At 35.8% G+C, this 20,766-nt stretch overlaps 1 protein-coding gene across 1 annotated transcript in view; it reads right to left on the minus strand.

Moving 5' to 3' along the window:
- ramp1 (receptor activity modifying protein 1) overlaps window positions 1-20,766 on the minus strand; it is a 47,895-nt gene that overhangs the window by 5,068 nt on the left and 22,061 nt on the right. The window contains exon 2 of the mRNA XM_055052990.1: window positions 12,807-12,942. Within this exon, the coding sequence (XP_054908965.1) occupies window positions 12,807-12,942 (136 nt within the window). The remainder of the gene's footprint in view (window positions 1-12,806; window positions 12,943-20,766) is intronic.

The raw sequence follows: 20,766 nt of genomic DNA on the forward strand, positions 1-20,766 counted from the left end.
ATTTAATCTTTAATCAAATATAATTTTTAGTATTTTTATTTGTATTTCAATATGAACCAAATCACTGACATAAAACTAAGGAATGTTACTCTGAAGAAAGTTTTATCTGAAATAGTCCAACCTCTATCCAGATATTATACTTCTATTTCTTCTGCAGACAAATGATGCTTGAATTTAATTAAAGTTGAGGCATTGTTTAACATTTTTATCTGTTACTGGAGACTCAATCCTCCAAAAGATGGAAGACAGTGCCTAACTTTAAAAGTATTACTTTTACTATTCTTTGTGAAGTAAAACACTGCTGTCCATGTGTCTTTAAAATACCCCAAAGCTGTTTTTAGTTTGCTGTTTTTCTCATCCAGTAAGAGTTCATCTTTCAAACCTTTGCAACCCGTGGCAACGTGTTTTGGATTGGATGGAGACAGGAAGCTTTAACTACTTTACTTTTATTTTATTCTTTGCCTTGAGGGAGTAACAAATAAGCTTACCTAACTAACAAAATATTTTTCCAATCACTTTAGTCTTGTTCTTACTTATTTATCAGGCTTATCTAAATTTTCTTTAAAATCCTCATGGTGTCTGATGGTATTAATATATTTTAAGACACATCTGTAGAAAGATATTTCAAGTTCCATCACTTTTTTTTTTAGAATTTTATATTACACAAAGAGATAGAGCAGCAGATTCATACAGCATGCACAGTTCTCCATTTACTGCTATTGATATTTTCATTTCCCTTTTGCATTTTGTGAAAACCAGAATATTACACTAGTGTACATCAGCTTGGAAACAATAATCAAGTATTGCACTTTTTCCACATTATGTAACATTACACACGCACACAAATGTAATGTATTTCAGATGGATTTATGTAATAAATCAACAGAACAACAGAAAGGAGTATATAATTGTGAACGGGGAGGAGGAATCTGAAAAGTGTGTCATGTGTGTCTGTAATCTGATATCCTTCAATAAAATCCAAGGAAATTAACTAGTGGTAATAAGTAAATGTGTATAAATCCAACTGTCCTGTGGAGGAATAAGAGGTTTTTTAGAGAACATTAACCAATAAACCAATAAATAAACATTAATCAATAAACAACTTCATGAAGAGCAAACAATACAGTAAAGAAACTCCAGGGATGAGGTTGTTTTGAAGTTTATACAAGGTTTTTTTCAATACACCATCTAAAAGTGGGAAAACAACTGGAAACCTACCAAGACCTGGTAGATTTTAGGGTGGAATTTTTTTTTCATTGTTTGTATGAGAACTTGTAGGTGCAAGGTGCAGATGAATTGATAACATAACAGTGTCAATAACTATCCATCGGAGGCAAGGAGAGGTTACCTTGCTGTATGTCCGAATCAATTGTAATTTGGTTTACAGGTTATTGTATTGTGTAAAACGTACTTTCACTGTGATCATCACTTTATAATAAACCTACTTATTGAGAACAGTACTTTTGTAACATGATCTCTTCCTCACTGTCCAGTTAAACTCAGGCTGGTTACAGAGAGGAGAAGAGGCCGAAAAGCACTTCAGAGATCCAGAACTCAGATAGAGAAATCTGTTCATACAACTAAAAGGATATTTTCACACCTGATAATCCAGTTGACTTGGTTCAACTGGGGACCAACATTATAACATTTGATAAATGTTTGCTTTCACAGAGCAATGTGTTAAAAGATCCAAACCTTTAGAGAAACCTTCTCGCCTCTGGTGGCGCTTCACCAAGAGCAACAAAAGAAATGACCCAAAAACATGAGCACAACTTCCTTCATCATGAAACATAAACATAAATAGAACGGCATCAGATTTCAGTGCTTTAGGATTTCGCTTTTGACTTTGGCAAGAGAGGCTTTTTTGGTCCTCATCAGTTTAATTGCACACTCGCACCTTGTCCTTTCTGGACAAATAAGCCAAGAGTTTGATTCAACAGGGCTGGTGTGAATCCACGCTAAGTCATACACTCCAAAAATATGGGCTTTTTTTTCGGCAGTGACAAAACAAGTGGGAGAAATCCTTCAGAAGTGCTGCAGTTTGCCACAGGTCATGCAGGGGACAGAGCAAACACGTGACAGAGAGTGCTCTGGTCAGATGAGACCAATTTGAAGCTCTTGACCTGTATAAAAAAACCTCAATGTGCAGCACAAACTAAAACTGCACTTTGCTCTTTTCACTCATCACCAACTATGTAAAGACATGGTGGTTCAGTGGACAAGCTTTTTTTCAACAGGAAAGGAGAAGTTTCAGTCAGAGTTCATGTGAAAGTGGATGGAGCTAAATTCAGGTAATCCCAGAGGAAAACCTAACAGGAGCTGAAAAAGATGGTGGAAAAGGATGAAGGCTCACCTTCCAGTCAAACAATAACCCCAAACATGCAGTCAGAGATACGATAAAAAAGCTTAGATCAGTATTCATGCCATTTAGTATTTTAGTCTAATTTTGGATCAAGTCAAAAATATAACTTGGCTATAATATCAACTCAGGGAGGCCAAATACAAATGAATGTCAAGATTTTCAGATTTTCAGTCCTTGAAAGGTGTTGTCTTTGTCTCTCACATAAACCCCAAATTAAATATTTATTACAAAATGGTAAGTGTTTTTTTTCTGACACTGTGTTTTGAGGAGATGATATATTACTCTGATTTAACAAAATCAAACTAACTCTTGGTCTTAGTCCAATTGTGACTATTTAAAATGTTTCAGGGGCTTAGAAACTTGTGAAAGACTTTGCATGTTGTCCATATTCAATAAACAAGAAGTCCACATTCTGATGCAACTCATTTGAAGGATTATAAAACAAACTGCTGAAAATAGCAACTTTTAAGAAGGTATTAAACATTCTTTTTATGAAGCTGAAATTTCTGTTTTAAATATGTCTCAAATTATAAAGGTTATGGTTAAATTATCATAACTAAAAAAAATGAAGGCTTGAAAATATCAGTCTGTTTGTAATTAAACTATGTAATATGTTTGATTTGTAGTTTGAGTTACTGGAATAAAATAACTTTTCAAATATATTCTAATTCCCTTACAGAGCCTGTCTGTCAGGCCTCTCTGCATTGAGCTGCTTCAGGTTACATTAGGTGATATTTGTGCCAGGTCTGAAGAAGTCATCCTTTCTTCAGTGCAGGATAATGCAAGTTCAGCACAGTTTGTAGTTTCATTTCAAATGACAGGCACAGCAGCTTTGATTAAAAGGGACTCTGACATATCACTGACCTTCAGATTTCTCCCACATCAGCAGATTTTTGCAAATAAAATATTTTTCTTTTAGTTTTTCCTAATTCATCAGTATTTTGGTGGTTTTCTAGTGTGGGGACACTTAGCAACATGAAAGTTGAAAGGTTTAGCAAAAACAAAGAAAAATCAGTCTAATACACTAAATATGTGCAGATAAATCAGACAGCTTTCCTCTGGAAGTGAAACTTGCATCAGTATAATGACAGCCAATTTCACTGTTCATATTTGCAACTCCAACTTTTTATCTTATCTTTTTACTACGCAGCACCACAATAAATAGTTTTCCAAAATATCTTACAGCAGCTCGGTTCATATTTTGCTAAGAGTCCATTAAATGGATTTCAACCTACCAACCATAGACTCTTACTTTTGTGTAATGTATTAATCAAACTTTACATCTTTATTTAACACAAAAAGTAATGAATAAAATATTGCTAAATAATCTACTAAATAGACTGAAAATCTTGTTACCAAACCTTCACTCTGCAATTCCCAATATCTTACTCTTTGTTTATGGGAGTTTACAGGTTCCTATTTCGCTCACCAAACCAACTTGGCTGACTCCCGTCTCATTAGTCTCTAGGAGATTTGATTTATTTGACCTTCAATTATACAGGTTGTCTCATTGAGATCCAAGATCTCATTTACAAGATACCCTCACTCTATCTTTGAGCTCAGCCTGGGTTTTCTGATTTTAGCCCTTTTTATCTGACATCTTGGTCATGATCCATATGTCATCATGACAGGTGAGGGTGCAAGCGGAGACGAGTTTGCTTTTCAGTTCAGCTCATTTCTTGCCAGCAGAGCAGCATCTCCTTCACTGCGGAAAAGTCTCACAATCTGTCTATCCGTCTTCCACTCTCAATGCCATCAAGTGAGCAATCCATCTTTGCTGTGAAATGCTCAAGTGCACCATGGAGGTCATAGTTTGACGACCCCAACAGAAACCACATCGTCTGCAAAAACAAAGATCACCCTTCACTGCACAACTACACCTCAGGATTGATTGTGACGAATCACTCCTTTCCAGTCTGCACTGAAAGGAAGTTTGACTTCATGACAAGAATGTGGACACGACTCTTGCTTTGGGTACCAATGCTAAGAATTAATGTTCTATAATTTGGCATACAGAGCACTGATTTTACATGTATCACATTTTTGAGTTTACAAATGTGATTTATCAGAGCCCTTTGACAGACAAAAACAGAGCATTCTCAGAGATTCCCTCTTTTGGAACACGTCTTCATTATCCCCGTTCAGAGCAGAGAGAGTTTATCCGTGGTTGCTTGGAGAGATCAGTTTAAAGAATAAACGGAGAGAAGCCTTCATCTCATACCAAGGAAATCCAACAAAAACTAGGCCAAACTGTCACTGCAAAGCAAATCAAATAAAATGTTCTTTATATTGGTACTTTGCTATTCTGCTTACTTCTGCAACTATTTTTTTCCCTGTCTCTGTGTGCGTATTCGTGACTCTTTCTCTCCAACGTAAAAAAGAAATGTGATAAAATCCTCCATGAAGTTTAATAGTTGTGTGTTTCATGTGATGAAGCTGTTTTTTAATTATTTGTTTTATCTTACTGTCCACACAGTCATATAGTTTTTCACTGCTATGATGAGACATGTTATCGCTTTTGAAAAGAGTACTGGTGTTTTTTGGGATGTCTGATTGCAAGGGTGTTTATAAATTGCTTTAGCTTAATTTAATTTGTTTACCAAGGTCATAAATATGTTTTTGTGACTGAGTTCAGGCATTTATGACTATGCAGAATGAGTCTAGATTTATGCTTCACAGGTAAATGTTTATTTTCCTTTTTATCTCTCTGTTAGACTAGAACCTAGTAATAGTTTTAACTCTGTAAATCAGAGTAACTGCTGTTGCTGTTCTTCAAAGTACCAAAAGAAGCCTTAATATTTACAAAGCAGTTAAAAGCGGTGCAGCATTTCTGTGAGCCAAGACTTATTTCCTTTCAGGTAATGAAATCTGTTTAGAAAAATGTGATCCTAGATACTTTTTTATCTCATTGGAAGCCAAAATGATTGTGAAATGCCTGATGGTTCCTATATTCCTGTTGGATTAATATATATGAAAAAATTCTCCATGATGAAGATGCTGATTGTTTGAGAGGCAAAAAATTGAAAGAATACAGAAATTAGCCACATTTCAATCTAACATCTCTTTCAGCATTCCAGTAGCACAACTGAGTGAATTGTTTTCTTGATGTCATGGGAGACAATGTTCTGTTCATTTTCATAAAAAATAAAATTGGCAGATGTGGAGCTGTTCTGTTCTGACTTGGTAAAACATCCTGAGGGTATGGAGTTATATGTGCACTAAATAAAGTAATGTCTGGCATCATTTACCTGCCAACTTCTGACTTTTCTCATTCAAATGATTATCTTGGAGCGTCTGCTTAAAAGATAAGAAACATGTAAGACGTTACATTCTGAAGGAAGCTGAACATAAAATTATTAGCCCACACTATGTCTATATTGTAAAACTTGCAAAGAGCCTGAATATATAAGGATAAATATGGTATTATTATTTAGATGTTTATCGCAATTATGTTTACATTTTCTCTATAGTAATTGATGAAAAGATTGTATGACAAAAAAGTTTAGGGAAAAAAAAGAAAAACTCCCACATTAAAGTTGGCAACACTCTAAGAAAACCTTTCATTTCTTTTCCAGTAAGTCCTAAAATACTGTATTCAGGGCCGTGCAGAGACCTTTGGAGGGGCAGGGGCTCAAAGTTAAAAAAGGACACATTGAACAACAACATAGCAACAACCCATATTAATCAAGAATTCAATTGGATGCTACTATATAATTGCCATCGGGGGCCTCCAGACATTCAGGGGCCTCCAGACATTCAGGGGCCTCCAGACATTCAGGGGCCTCCAGACATTCAGAGGGCCCCAGAAATGGTTTAATTGTAACACAGACCATAGATCTAAACCTGTAGCATCATTTATAGAGAATTACAATGTTATGAAATTTCATTTAATGCATTCAGCAGAGAAAAAAAAAAATTGTACATTTAGGATTTACTTAGGAAGTTTACTTTGTAAACCTTTAAAGAATCATCTTGATAGTTTGACTGTTGTGTTACCATGGCTACAATATGGTGTAATCTGGTGCTTGAGTTACAAATAACCAATAATCAGTGACTGATTCTAAACTTGGCCAATAAACCTGGTCTCCCTCTCACAGATTCACCGTATCAACATGTAAGCATGTTAGTGATGCTGAGGTTCTTAGTAGAAAGGGTTTCTGGGGGTAGAGAGGATTCTGCCTGAGGCCCCATATTACCTTGTACTATGTCTTTATATCCTTTATATCAGGATGTCTGATATAAAAACAGACATTCTTTCAATCTGTCGGTGGGACCCCGTTTCCCCCCCTGCACGTGTCTGACTGTATTAAAGTGAAGTCTGACTACTAGATAAGGCTCAATTAAGGAAAAAACATCCTGTAAGATTTAGTTTGAAGTTAGATTTAGGTAGTGAAGAAAAGTCTGCACATTAGGAGTAAACAATATAGATGAGGAGGATTAAACAGATTTAGACTTTGAGTTGTTTTTGCAGGAAGAGATTAAATTGTTCTGTTTTCTTAAGGATTCAAGACAGAAGGAATGCAGCTCTGTAGTGATTTTGTGATTCAGGAGAACTCATACTTAGAAAGAAAAAAGAAAGAAGTTGCTTGGTTTCAGAAATAAGTACATTTGTTTATGAAACTAAGATGCCTATCCATCCATCTCTCTCTATTCCTACAATCCTTGTCCTAATTTCATCAGTGTTTATTGCATAACAGCTCCAAGAGCGTAGCAGTCGGAGCAAAGCTGGATATTATCCAGTCATTAGTTATAAAAACACGCAGCAATCCATTCCTAATCACCCAGTAATCAGCCTCTTAATTCATACAGCCCCACAGAGACAAAGCTTCTGTAAGCTTTCAACACTACTTAGCTCACTAGATGTTCTTTGGCCTGGCTTCACGACCAACCTGATGTGAATTCACTCACCATGAGGGTTTTTAAATTATTCGAGAAGGCTGACAGCATGCATGGCTGATTGACCAAAATACCCCTTAACAATAACAAAGCCTGAAAAGCTCGCCCATAACAAAGGAGTGGAGTTATTTTTACTGAGAGCCTGGAGTACTGAGGCCAAGGAGACAATTAGTATTACTGGAAAACAAAATATCGTTATTGCAGTGTGTTCTGGGTCTCTAGCCTATGCTAACGTGCTGACTCTGTGCACAACAATCCAACCTAATATTTGATCTATCTATGAAATAACATGAACTAGCTGTGGGATTAATTATCAACCCATTTACTGAAATGTTGAATAACTGTGTGGTTTTTCCTGTGTGGAGAATTAGTAGTGAGTTTCCTTGCTTATGTTTGGCATCACTGTCTTGCTTGCTCAGTTTTATCCTAATATCCTTGTCAAGAATGCCATTCCTTAAGCTTCTTCAGGTCTGTCTGTCAGTATAACATGCTAAACTCCTAAAGTGTGTGCAACCTCATTCCTCCTCTTATAAGAGTGTGTGCAAAGATAGAGCGTTTGATGTAGGCCTGATTTGACCAGATTATATTCTTTCAATATTTTGGTGATTTATCAACTTGCATAGAGGACAGGCAAAATTGTCTTTGCGCCACATTTTTTATTTTTTCCACTGAAAAACCTGTTTATTCTAACTGTGTATCTCTTTAAAATTCTCTGCAAGGTCCTTGTCCTTTGAGCAACTTTTCAGACTTTTCTTTTGACTCCTTTGTCATAAGTATTGTGAGGAACCGATGATCTTTATTGTGAAACGATGTTCTTTTAACTTCCTTATGTGGCACTTTTGTATTCCATTCTTTTACATTTTTTTCTCCTCTTTATGATGTATTTTTTGACAATGCGGCTCATATAAAAGTATACTCTGGTGCATCTTGTAGTCCGGAAAATGAACAGGTAAAACTAGTTTGATTCCTGAAAATGTTTGTCCTCAACACTTTTGGTTTTATCAACCACTTCATAAAGTTATCACCTAATAGCTCTTTAAATGGCAGTTATTTAATCATTTCTTGACTGATTTCAGACATTCTGGTAAGATAAACTCCAAATATACCAAACTGTAATAAAAGTTACTTCACTCAAAAATCCAAACTGACTCTTTAACATCGATTCAAGACAGGAAGGTCAATCAGCTCGGAAAATGTCATGGTCTTCATCCTTTGTATTAATTCCTGTCACCATCACAACCGTCAAATGCCAAGATGAAACTGGCTCTCTTGACGATTGCCTCGGGACATCAAGATGAAGATTTTTCTCTGCTGAAGATAAGAAATTCAAGTATGGAAATGAAATAATACAGAAAGCCTTACATCAAAGCTATCACGGATTCAAGCAGACATGTCAAAACATCAGCTGCTCAGGCGAGACTGCCGAAAGCTGGCTTTCATGGACCCCTTTCCTTCAATGAAAGCACTAATCAGGAAGATTGGCAGGAACTGGAGCCAAAGATCCTCAAGTAGTCCAGTAGAAATGTGTGTGTCTATCTGAAATGGCATGATTTATTATTTGAATCACAGAGATTACTGCTTCAAATGACCTCATAAGACACTAAAGAGGATCAATATTAAAATGGGCCTGCATTAAAGTTAGGGTAATAAAATAAAAATTATAGACTAAATGTCAGCTGTGAAAAAAGGTTTATAAATTCTGAGCAACCTGTTCAAGCACAAATTATAGAAACACTTCTCATATGACAGAACAGTTTGTCCCAGTTTTCCTGCAAGTAAAACATAAAAAATAATAATAATAATAATTAAAAAAAACACTTCTCCAGCTACAACACAGTAAAACAGAAGCATAATTGCCTCACAAATGAACAATTTCATTTTATCATGTGTCTCATTTTGGATTTCATTTTCCGCTTCAGGTAATGGTTGGAAGGATTTACTTTCAAGGCTGCATTTAAGGCTGTCAGAAATAATCAGTTTTTTTGTAGAAAACTGATTATCAAAGCGCCATTTCACAACAAATGTCATCATGTGGGACATTGCAAAAATTTTAATAAAGCAAAACAATACATTTAGCTGAAAACAATGATCTGTAGAGAGGGATGTGGAGTGTTTTATAAAGGTGGCATATTCACAAATCTATAAAGCACAAACTTAATATGTGTCAGCTCACATTCTGTTGCAGCTGAATGTGCATTCATATTCAATAAATTAGAACATACATTTAGATGAGACTTGATTGTTAGATTGAAAGTATCATTCGAATATATCAACATTTAAGCCAGTATTAATTATATTTTCCATTATATCCACATTCCATTAAAAATGTGATTTGTAATAGATCTAGTGTAATACTTCATTCTTAAATGTCATGTTTTCATTAAATGTAGTTTACATTTCACCAACTTCAAAGGTGCAGACTAAATATTGCAACATCATCTCTGCGTAGGCAGTGACCTCCACCATGGTGGGCGTCCTGTGTGGCATTGAGAAGTTCCTGGTTTGACCTCATATAGGCTGCAGAGCAGTGAGAGCTCAAGATGCTGAATGTAAAAAAAAAAAAAGTCAGGATGGAAGTGATATAAGTAGAAGGAAATAAAATGAAGTGAAAAAAAAAACTTGTGTAACAAAAATGATGCATACTCCACACCTCCGCTTGATTTATGTTATGAAACTGGTTTTGTTGACTAACCTGAAGCGAGTGATCATCAGCTGGGGCATGGCTGATCAATCAGAACGCACCTTTAAATATGAAATGAGAAGTGATAGTGGCACTTTATGGAAGAGGAAAACTCTAATCATATGCATTATTAAGTTTCCGTTTTGCAGCTTTTTGTTTATGGGGTCTCGAGACCCCAGTCAGCGTCTAAATCTAAAGAGGAGCCATCAACATGTTGGAAAATGATCAAGCTGAATTGAATGGCGACATGTTAACGTTTCTCGCCACAGCATGAAGGTTATTTCTCCTGTTTGCAGCAGCAGAGTTGTCATTATTTCCACCTGCTGGGTTTTTTGGTTTATGCTCAAATAAATTCATCAACACAGATAAAAACATGCTTCTATCCAAAATAGATATAGCAAAAGTGAAAAAGTATTTAAGGAAGTCCATTTACATCTGGGTAACAACAGACTTGGTTTTGATTACAGTGGCTGCTGTCTGTTATATAACAAAGGTTCAAACTGCATTAAATCACAGACCTGCACAGCCATCCTTTACATATCAGTCAGCAGATGCTAGAATGTAGATATGCTAATGTTTGACCTTGACTATAAATAATTGTCTGCAGCAAAGTTATTGTCATCAAAATGAGTGCTGACTGTACAGAGCTGGAAGCATACACCTTATTGGGAGTCAGTAACTTATTTTCCCAAAATTGAAAAGTGGGTTAAATCATATTTTGCTGAAGGTTCAAATGAGCACTTTGAACATCCACAGCAAAATGCCTGAAGAACATGTTAGCTATGTCAAATATGAAATAAAGTACTTTATATTGGGCAAACCTCAATGTATAGCAGTTTGAAAGAATAGCGGTTAACTTCCTTTAACTCGACAGTTCGCAAATCCAAGGATAGCAGCATAGTGATTATCAATGTCACAGTCAGACAGAACCTTTAATTTATCGATTGTACCAGTCTCATTGTTCCTGTCTTCTCCATCAGTCTCAAAACGTCCAATTTACAATCTGAATGGCAGTGAGGCCCTGCAGTATTGAGCTGTGAGTAATGCTGCTGTGACCTCTGCAGAGCTTTTCTCTGCCATTTTCTCATTTCGTGCTGGGCTTTGAGGCGACACGTCAAAATATTGACAGGAAAACACACAAGGCTTTAACACACGGTGTGATAACAGTACCATGGCTGCTTGGCAGACTAAGGGAAAACAAATCTCTCATATGTGTCACTAATATATCAGAAGTACTGGAAAATTTTAAGAAACAATGGAAAGAATATTACAGTAAGCAGCAGACTTTGTGATGCAAAGGGGAATAATGGAAGTGGAACAAAAGGGACAGAAAGCAGCAACATGACAGTCCCAGTAAATCGTCGCAAATGAAAAAGGAAACTTTATTTTAGTATATTATTTACTGCAGAAACAACATGTCAGTGGCTGCTCAGTTGTTATCACTGTTGTGTCGCAGCCAGAGGATGCTGGGTTTGATTTCTGACCAGAGTTCATTCTGCCTGTAGCATACATTGTTAATTAATTTTGTCTGAAAGAAAACTATGTCAATCTGACTGTGAAATTTAACAAATCAATCAAAAAGATTTGAATCTCCCTTTAGATATCTAGAAAAACTTAATAATTCTGATCTTTGAAATAACAGATTTGTCATGTTTTATTTATTTTTACTAACTAACTCAGATCAATGGCAGTTCCACTGTTAGAAGAGTTTTATGTATGGAAGGATTCATAAAAGTAAGTTGGACTGGAATAATGTCTACAGCAGTGGCTTTAAGAGACAGAGTTGAGTGTTTTATGAAGAGGCAGCTGAATATAAACTGACTGAAGTGACAGCTGAAGACTGACAAGAGGGCTGAGGAAGCAGGTCACCTCTTGACAGCGGCGACACGCTGAGGAGCCGGAAGACGAGGCAAACTGACCAGACGCTCACTGGGGACGCTCACACAGACTCCAAATGTCACTCGATATGAATTAGAGATCTCCGACGGTGGTTCGCCCAGAAAGAAGGGGTGAGAGGGGCTAACATTCCTGATGGTTGACCTTTTAACTTAGACAGACTATATTTACATTTTGAATCCTTCATTCACTGTAGAAAATCTACACCTGTACTGAAAAGACTTGTCGATTAAAACTCTATTTAGAGGAGGTTTTCCTTCTTTAAGATAATCATTGTTTTGTTTTCCCAAACCGTTCTTCTTTCAAACAAAAATCTCAGTTAAAGATCAACTTTTTCTGGAGACGCCAAATTGGATTCTCCATCCAGGATCACAGACAGATGAGCAGCATCTGAGTAAAAACGTACATTTGATTTGATGAATACATCATGTTGTGACAGTTTTGCTGTTGGAGTAGGAAATGTTTTAGTGTTTATTCAAGTGATTGAACTAATTTTCAATGATAATTTGTTGGAACAATTTGGAAAACCGTAGCCTAAAGCATCTTTTACAGTGAGTGCAAGGATAATATTTGTGCATGCACAAAGATCTTTGTTTATGCCAAAGGCATGCAGCTTTTGTTCTGACTGACTGTGTATCCTCTGTTTCTCACCCTCCACTTGCTCCCTGTTGTCTCACTCAGTTTTTAATCAACTGTTGGAACGCAACCAAAAACTTGGACAATCATAAAGAGCGGCAATCAAATATAAACAAGTTCACAGCTTTTTCTTTTTTTTTTCATAATACAATATAACAATGCATCTCTGTTTATTTCTGCGATAAAAACGTGTTTATTTGTCTTGTTGCAATAAAACCCAACATTAGCGAGTACTGAATGTATACCTCAGACGTGAAGCTCATTACGCTGTTGTTCTGCAAGAGTAAGTCTGTTTTCATTTCTCTCCTCTGTGCATATTTGTGCTTGGTTACTCACTTGGCTGTGTCCTCCCAGCTACACCACCGACTCTGGTCCAGTTCCTGCATGTCTAGCCTGAATCTGGTCAGGCAGAACTCCTCGATCAGGTACTCGTAGTGGTCTCCACATCCCAGCGCCGGGGAACACTGAGCCACTGGTAAGTGAGGGAAAGAAGAGAAAATGAAGAGAACAAAGAAAAAAGGGAGATAGGAGTTCAAACTTATTATGAATGTAATTATATCCCAGCATGATACAGAAAGCTGGATTCAAAAATATATGTTGTAATACATTAATTATAGCAATGATGTTCAAGTCGCCACAGCTGTAACATACTCAGTAAATTAGAATATACTTTCAGATGAGTCCCATTATTATCATAAAAGGTATTATTATTATTATTATTACGTTTTGCAAATTTACAACTTTCCTGCAGGTATTAAATATACTTTTCATTAAGGCAACATGTCTGTATTAATTGTATGATTTAATATTTACATTTTTATTAATCGTAAGTGGAAAATTATCATATTGTGTTTCACTTAGTGAAAGATATCTGAAATAAATTTACTTTTCAGTAATATTCTACCCTATTTGATGGGTGTGTATAAATGAAGTACACCCTCTTCTAGAGCTTTATGTGTAAAGACACAATTGAAATTATTTGGTGACATGAACAAAAACATAATATAATACACATGTTCAGTATTTATTAAACAAATATCTTTAAACATTTCCTTATTCTCAGGTCTGTTTGTGGTAATCTAATGTGCTCTGGGCTGTTTTTCATGTAAATATGTACTTTTCTCCATCAGCTATACAGTCTTTCGTCTCTCTTTTATGTTCGGACAAATATCTGTGTTTTTATTTAATAATAATTGATAACTGGTAACTTATCAATTATGAATTAATTGATAAGTTAACTACATTCCACCAGGTTCTCCTGCCACCAGAAACATTGAGAGTTGTTTTGTAGAGATTTTATATATATATATATATATTTTTTTTAAAATAATATTGTCAATATTCTATTTCTTGTCCCTCATCTATTTTTTGGAGCTTTAATGACTTTGAACTTGACAAACAAATAACCTGCAGCCTGTTTCTTTTTTTCCCCTTGAATTCATGCACTTTGTCCCTCCCAGTGATGCTTTCCATCCTGCCAACCGTGAGTTCATTCCAGAACAACCTCTGAAAGCTGTTTTCCACCTACTTCTCCACTCCCCTGCCTCTGCTCCACCTTCACTTTGCTCATTCTCCTCATTAGAGGTTAATGATAACTCTCTGTTCTGCACTAAGCTAATGTCTGGATCTCCTAAGTCCTCTATCTAAGCAAACTGCATGCAGCTGATACTCTGAAAGCTGAGTGCTGACCTCAGAGATGTTCAAAGAAAACACAATAATTCCAGCTGGTTTGAAAGGTTATCAGTCATTTTATGCCCCGCCACTTTGCAAAAATGGCTCTTTACAAAGATAAAATTAATGATACTCTTAAGGTCAGACTATTCTTCTTCCTGACAAAATTCCCTCATATTGCACTTGCTTCACCTACTTGTACACAATATTAACAAAACACCAATTTCGGCTTCATTAGACCTTTTTTTTCCCGATCCAGCCTCATTTTATAGCACATATAATTGTGGTATAGGTACTAATTTATTAGTTTTAGTTTGGGAAAGGTTTACAATATCATATAAACTTTATTTATGTATTACATTTAAAAACAGCAAGCCCTGATCAAAATTATGAATATGATCATGCAAAGACAAAACAAAAGTAAACATAAGAATGGACAACATAGACATATTTTATCAACCAGAGATGGGAGTGCATAATACATGAGAGAAGAAAAACATTTCAAGATTTTAAAGGGACAGTATTATGTATTTCCAAGGCACATACTACCATTTTATGGCACAATAAAGTAACCATTATCTGCAGGTGTGATAAAAATGCTTTATATGTCAAACATGACAAAAGAAACAACAGATTTTATCCATGATGCTGTTTGCAAAGTTTTCAGAACTGAGAATCAGATGCAGCTCCACCAGGTGTTTGCTAATTTCTAATTTGGTTGCGTTGTGCAATCATGGATACATTCACAACACAGATTACAATAGTATTCTGGAATAGTGAGAAAAATTTGCACAGCTTTTGGAACTTTCAAATTTTCAAAAAGAAAATTTTGCAGGATTTTGAACACAACTGAAAATGTTTTATTTCTGTCACATCTTGAGCTTTTTCACTGTATGACAACAAAAACAGAAAACATACAAATGAGAAATGAATAATAATATATTTGGACACATTTATATTTAGTGTATGATCCAGAACAATGAAATAGTTTAGTTGGAAAAGTTTAAACTGCAAATACTGTGATGCTCTTATAATTACCTAATTGACAAAACTGTATGTAGCTGGTTTTTAGTGAATTAAACACATGAAAACTTAACAAACAGACATTTACTGCCTCATGCAGGGATTGTAATTTTAGCTTTTTGTTTTACTCCAAACTGTACTTCCTGTGAAAAGAAGATTTGTACAAAATCTCTGAACTATTTATGGGGAAACACATCTTCATAAAAGCATATCGAATGGAGAAGTCTCTCAGGCATATACACATCCTTATATGTCAGAGAAACAGTCTGCATGACCAGAGCCAAGCAGTTTGCTGTAAAAAGAAGACCTCTGGCAAACCATGCAATCATAAAGGCCAGGTGGCGCTTTGCACAGGCATCCAAAAAAAAAAAAAAAAATTTGGAACAAAGAGATATACACACATCATTTCTTCTCTGAATATCCTGAACTAGACAAGTCAGTGACCTGATGATAATCTAGCTATGTTGCAGTCCACTTCCTGAAGACCAGACTGAGAGCACTTGGCGGCTGCAGACAACTTCAAAACCTCAAAAATGTCCTTTAATAAAGGTTAGACTTCGAGTTAGGAATAAATCAATGGCAAATAATACTTTCCGGGGTTCTCCAGTAGTGAATTGTTGGACTGTTGGGTTAAAAAATTTTAGTTAACTTTTAGTTATGTTTAAACATGTTAAGTTTAAAAGTTGTGACTCCACTTATGAACATAGATCAAAACATGTTAAATATTCCCTGTTGGAGCTGTATGTTAGAGAGGAGGGAGGATGGGAAATGAAAAAGAAGGTCATGAATATTAAACAAAACTTGTTTACATTTATATAAAGTGGTTGGTGTTAAAGGAAGCAGGAAAGTATTTGCTCCAGTCTACAGAAATCTAGTAAGAGATGGAGAAAGAGTGATTTTGAGTAAACAGAGATAAAGAAGAGAAGAGAGATCATGTTGGTCAGTCCTGAGAAGCTGAGATCTTCCAACTAAAAGAGAAAACTGAACTGTAGAAGTGAGCAGTTTGTTCAACTTAAGAAAAAATGAAGTCTGCTGGAATGCAAGCTTCTACCTCCCACATGTTCTGACTTCACCACATGAAGAGTAAAATACTCCCTTTACTTATTATGAATGTCTTCATGAAGGGAAACTTGGTATTCAGACCTTTCCAAAATAAGCACAGTTAATGTGCTTCTTTAAACTCAAATCAATCAGGGTTTGGAAAAATGCTAGGTAGTATTTTTCTAGTAATGTCCTTTTCCATTATAATTATCCTTGTCCCATTCTGGAAGTTTATATTAATGAATCGTTTTCATCAGTCTAACAAACCAAACCATACAAAGATGATTTGGAGACCCTGCCAACAACCCCAGCATTGGTTTTCTTTTTGTTAAATCTATTTGTATTAATACCCAAATATGCACTTATCCTGATTTTCTGGATCTATAAAAAATAGTTTTGAAGCAAATTATTCACATAAGTGACAGAAAAACTTTCTTCAGTCAATTTCCTCACTGTAAAAGTACAAGGAAATCTTCTAGTGTGTATTGGATCTTGAGGCTTACTGTGCATTAAAAATCTTCCACTTAAGTGGGCTAATTGAAGCTTGATAATGAAGGCTCAGTAGAATGCATGCTGATGAGCAAGAAAGCCTGGAGGATGCAAGAAACTGCATAATCATGCCTAGAGTCTGGGTATACAATGGAGATATAAGTTATTGTTAGAACATAACAGTGGAGGATTATCTCATTGTAATCACAAGCAGCCAACAGTTTTTGCCTGACAGTTAAATTGCTTTGCCACGCTGGGAAAAGAAAATCATGGTTGACATATGATCCTTTCTGCTCTCGGTTTCATTTAATTTTGACTCCATATTGGCTCAGTGCAGAAAACCCCAGGCTAGGATTCAAACTGAGGACCTTCCTCTTGCAAAGCAACCAAATGCTCTACCAGACCAGAGTAGGTAGATCAGTATTGATATATTCAGCACTTTGTTATATGTAAACAACAAAAATAGTGTTTTATAAAATGTATCGCCTATCATCCCTATAAAGGTTAACACGTTTTTAATCTAAAAAGTTGAATGCATTAATATTACATCATGCAGATTAATTGTAATACCCTAAAAGCCTCTCTCCATCACAGGGTTTTGTTAGTACACGGTACAGTACACGGTCTTGTACTGCGGTCAACATTGAAAACGCAAGTAAAAAGACGAGTGAGGAGAGTCAGACTGGAGTGTCAAGGGAGAAATTTCACTTTAAAAAAACTCTGTGATGGATGTTTGGATAAAAGCAAGGTAATACGTATCCTACTTTTTGCATAGGTGAAAAATCCTTCCTCCTGACACAGCCAGTTTATAAATATTTCTAAATTACATTTGAAACAAAATGACATTTTTCTTAAACTTACCTGCATATGAAAACCTGGAAAACTGAAATGTTTGGTTTGAGACAATAAAACAAAGTTTGCAGGTGCACAAGTAGATTCTCAGTAACTAGCATAGCTTTGTCCCACAGTTAAAAAATACAACTCTAAATTGTTTTTGATGCGTGTCTGTCTGCATGGTTGTTTGTCTCCATGTTGCCCTGTGATACATTGGCTACCTGTTTGCTTGTACCCGGCCTTTTGTCCATTGATGTCTGGAGATAGGCAACAGCCTTCCCCCATGGATGGATGGGGAAAGGCTGTAATGGAGTAGTGGAAATACTACGTTCTGTTGTCTGTAGGGTATGGACCTGTCAGTTCTTTTTATTGATGGTAGAAAACAAACCTTTACGGAGGTGTTCAAAGGCAGATATCTCCTAAAAGGTAAAACACCTGCCGGCACTGCTTCCATCAACATTTTTCATCTTTGCACCAAAGTATCTCGGTTTTTATCACTTCATTTCCCACACTGTGACTCAGTTGTTCAATCAATTTTGTCCTGCAGATACACATAGTGAGGCAGTGCATGATGAACCTGAAGTGAAGGGTATGATTGACTGAAGTTTTTCTTACTTTTTCCCTCGAGCTATTTATTAATTTTGACTTGACACAAAATAAAGTAACCTTTCAAGCCTCGTCCATTTTTATTTTATTTTTTTTTTACATTTTTCTTGATTGTTACTGAAGATTGGAAACCTGCAGGTAGGAAAAGTTAACATTTTAGTAATAAATAGAAGAAAATAAAAATTGAGAAATTGATTTATATATTTAGAAGTTCCAGTAGGACCAATTTAATCTGACATCTCTATTCATTTTACATTAGGTATGCATTTAAAAATAAGGTGTTTATTGTCTAAAATTATCTCCCTGATCATTAAATACACTAAGTTTTGTCAGAAGTTTAAATGTAACTGTGAACTGTTTACTTTATGGCAAGTCAGGGATGTGCTGTATCCTTAGCTCACTGTTGGCTCACTTGTTCACTTTTGGTCCTTTTGACTTTACAGCAATTCTGTATTTTGCTTTCGACCATTTCAACCTCAAAAACAAAAGGTCACATGTCTAGTGCTAACCCAGTTTGGGTATTTTATCAAATCTGAGCTGCTCTTTTATAGAGAGAGAAAGTTCTTAATAAATCTTAAATTGTGCGTTTGAGCCAATGGCACTTTATGTGGAAAACCAGCAAATGTTTTCATTTGACATTGATTAACAGTGCAAGATCAACTGGATTAAGAAATCTGGGACATTTGAGATTCATGAAAAGCACAACAGTAATAAATAAAAACCAGGCAGGAGACATTTCCTGAAATTTGGAGTTGAAACCACAATGTTTTTCTGTTAAAATCATTTTCTTACCCTATCTTCTGTAACAGGGATTTCCTTCCCTCTATTTTCTGCTGAATCACTTCTGAGCGCAGACAATGATAATGTTCCACACTGACTCTCGGGGGAATAAATATAAAAGCAGAATTCAAGTTTATTTTCACACATCGCTGTGGGAGAAGAAGAATTTACAAAAACATTAAAAAATGGAAACACTTCAACGGTTGCTTTATGAAAATCTCAGTAATCTTTGATGAAACAATGCCTGATCTACATCTCTACATTATACCTGCTGCTATAGATGCTAACAATACCATTAGCTAATAAAATATTTAGTTGTGACTAGAAAGCATTTTATTAAGGTGCTTAGAGAGGAAAAGCTCAGGAGAGCTTTGTGGAATAGGATGTTTTATTTCATATATTTTTTCTTTTTTTAAGGACAGTTTCATGAGTTTTGTGTATTATACAACATATTACATGAGAATCAGATGATAAATATTGAGGATTTGAAGCTGTTTACCTGCCTTACACTTTAAGGCAGATAAACATTTCCCAAGCCAGGCAGAGTTTCATCATAATAATGTAATATTCTGTGTGTGTTATTGCATTTATTATCGCCAGTGGAGCTTTCAGTTTTGACTATGGCAAATGTTTCAGCTACAGGCTAACACAGGAGCAAAGAAAGCAGAATGAGTGTTAATTACTTTATTTTTCTCTTCTAAGAAGCAGCATTTGTTGTGATGTGAGGTTTGAAAGAGGACCCAAAAACAGAAACTGATAGTGGAGGAAATGAGCAGAGAACTTACAGGTAAACACGAGGAGAGTAGGAAATGGAAACCGGATGAGCGCAAGAGAAGGTTCCACTTATAAACAATGAAAACAAGGAGCTTGAATACTGAGGCAGGAGAGGAGGATGATGTCAGAAACAGGTGAGCTACTTAGGAGAAAAGTAGATAAGCTGTGGAAAAGCACTGAACAGGGGAACCGAGGAAATATCACACAACTCAGATCGACAAATTAGGAAGACAGAAAATCACAATTACATAAGAGATTTAACAAAAATGCAAAGGGAAGAACACAAGAAATATATACAAAACTAAGCAAAAAGGAATAAACTATGTGGTGAGATCTTGACAACAAAAAAAATAAATAAATAAATGGACACATTTTTCACAGTATGTAAATGTTAGTGTCTGGGAAATGACCCATTTGAAAAACCTCTAAATTTTTTGTTTGTTTATAACTTTTATTTAACCATTGAGATTTTTTTTTTAATAATTTTATTTTATAAGAGTGTCCTGGGCTATACAGCAGCAGTAGTCATTAATCATTAAAATAGTCATAATTGGTGGACACAGCCCTGTTACCTGGCGGACGTAGCTGAGCCCTGGAGGTGTGTCCATCAGCAGCTTATTTGGATTTAAAGAGACAAGAGGCCCTAAATCAACTCATTCTGAAAGGAGCTCAAAATCGGCAGAACTGACAAATGTGTTTGAATCAAAATTTGCTGTTACAAATTTGCATCTAAGGGCAAGTGACAGCAGATCAGTTTCTGTCTGTTTCACACTTTGCAAAAAGATTAGCCTCCTGCAGACTGTTGAGTTATGGATGAAGCAGCACAGTGTGAATTCTCGCTGTGTCAAAATGAAAAATATAGGCAATGGAGAAGTGCAGCTGTTTTCTTTCAAAAACTAATTAGAAGTCAGATCTGCTCTCAAATGAAGCAGCAGCATCCCTCTTCCACTTTGTCTTTCTTCAGTGTCATTTTCACACCAATGTTGCACAGAAAACCTTCATCATTTGCTTTTGAACAAAATAATTTCTGACCATTGCAACCCTCTCACCTCATCAGCCATCTAAACACCCACTCCTT

This window comes from Poeciliopsis prolifica, unplaced genomic scaffold, assembly GCF_027474105.1.
Source record: "Poeciliopsis prolifica strain line A6 unplaced genomic scaffold, Auburn_PproV2 SCAFFOLD036, whole genome shotgun sequence".
NCBI classification, from domain to species: Eukaryota; Metazoa; Chordata; class Actinopteri; order Cyprinodontiformes; family Poeciliidae; genus Poeciliopsis; species Poeciliopsis prolifica.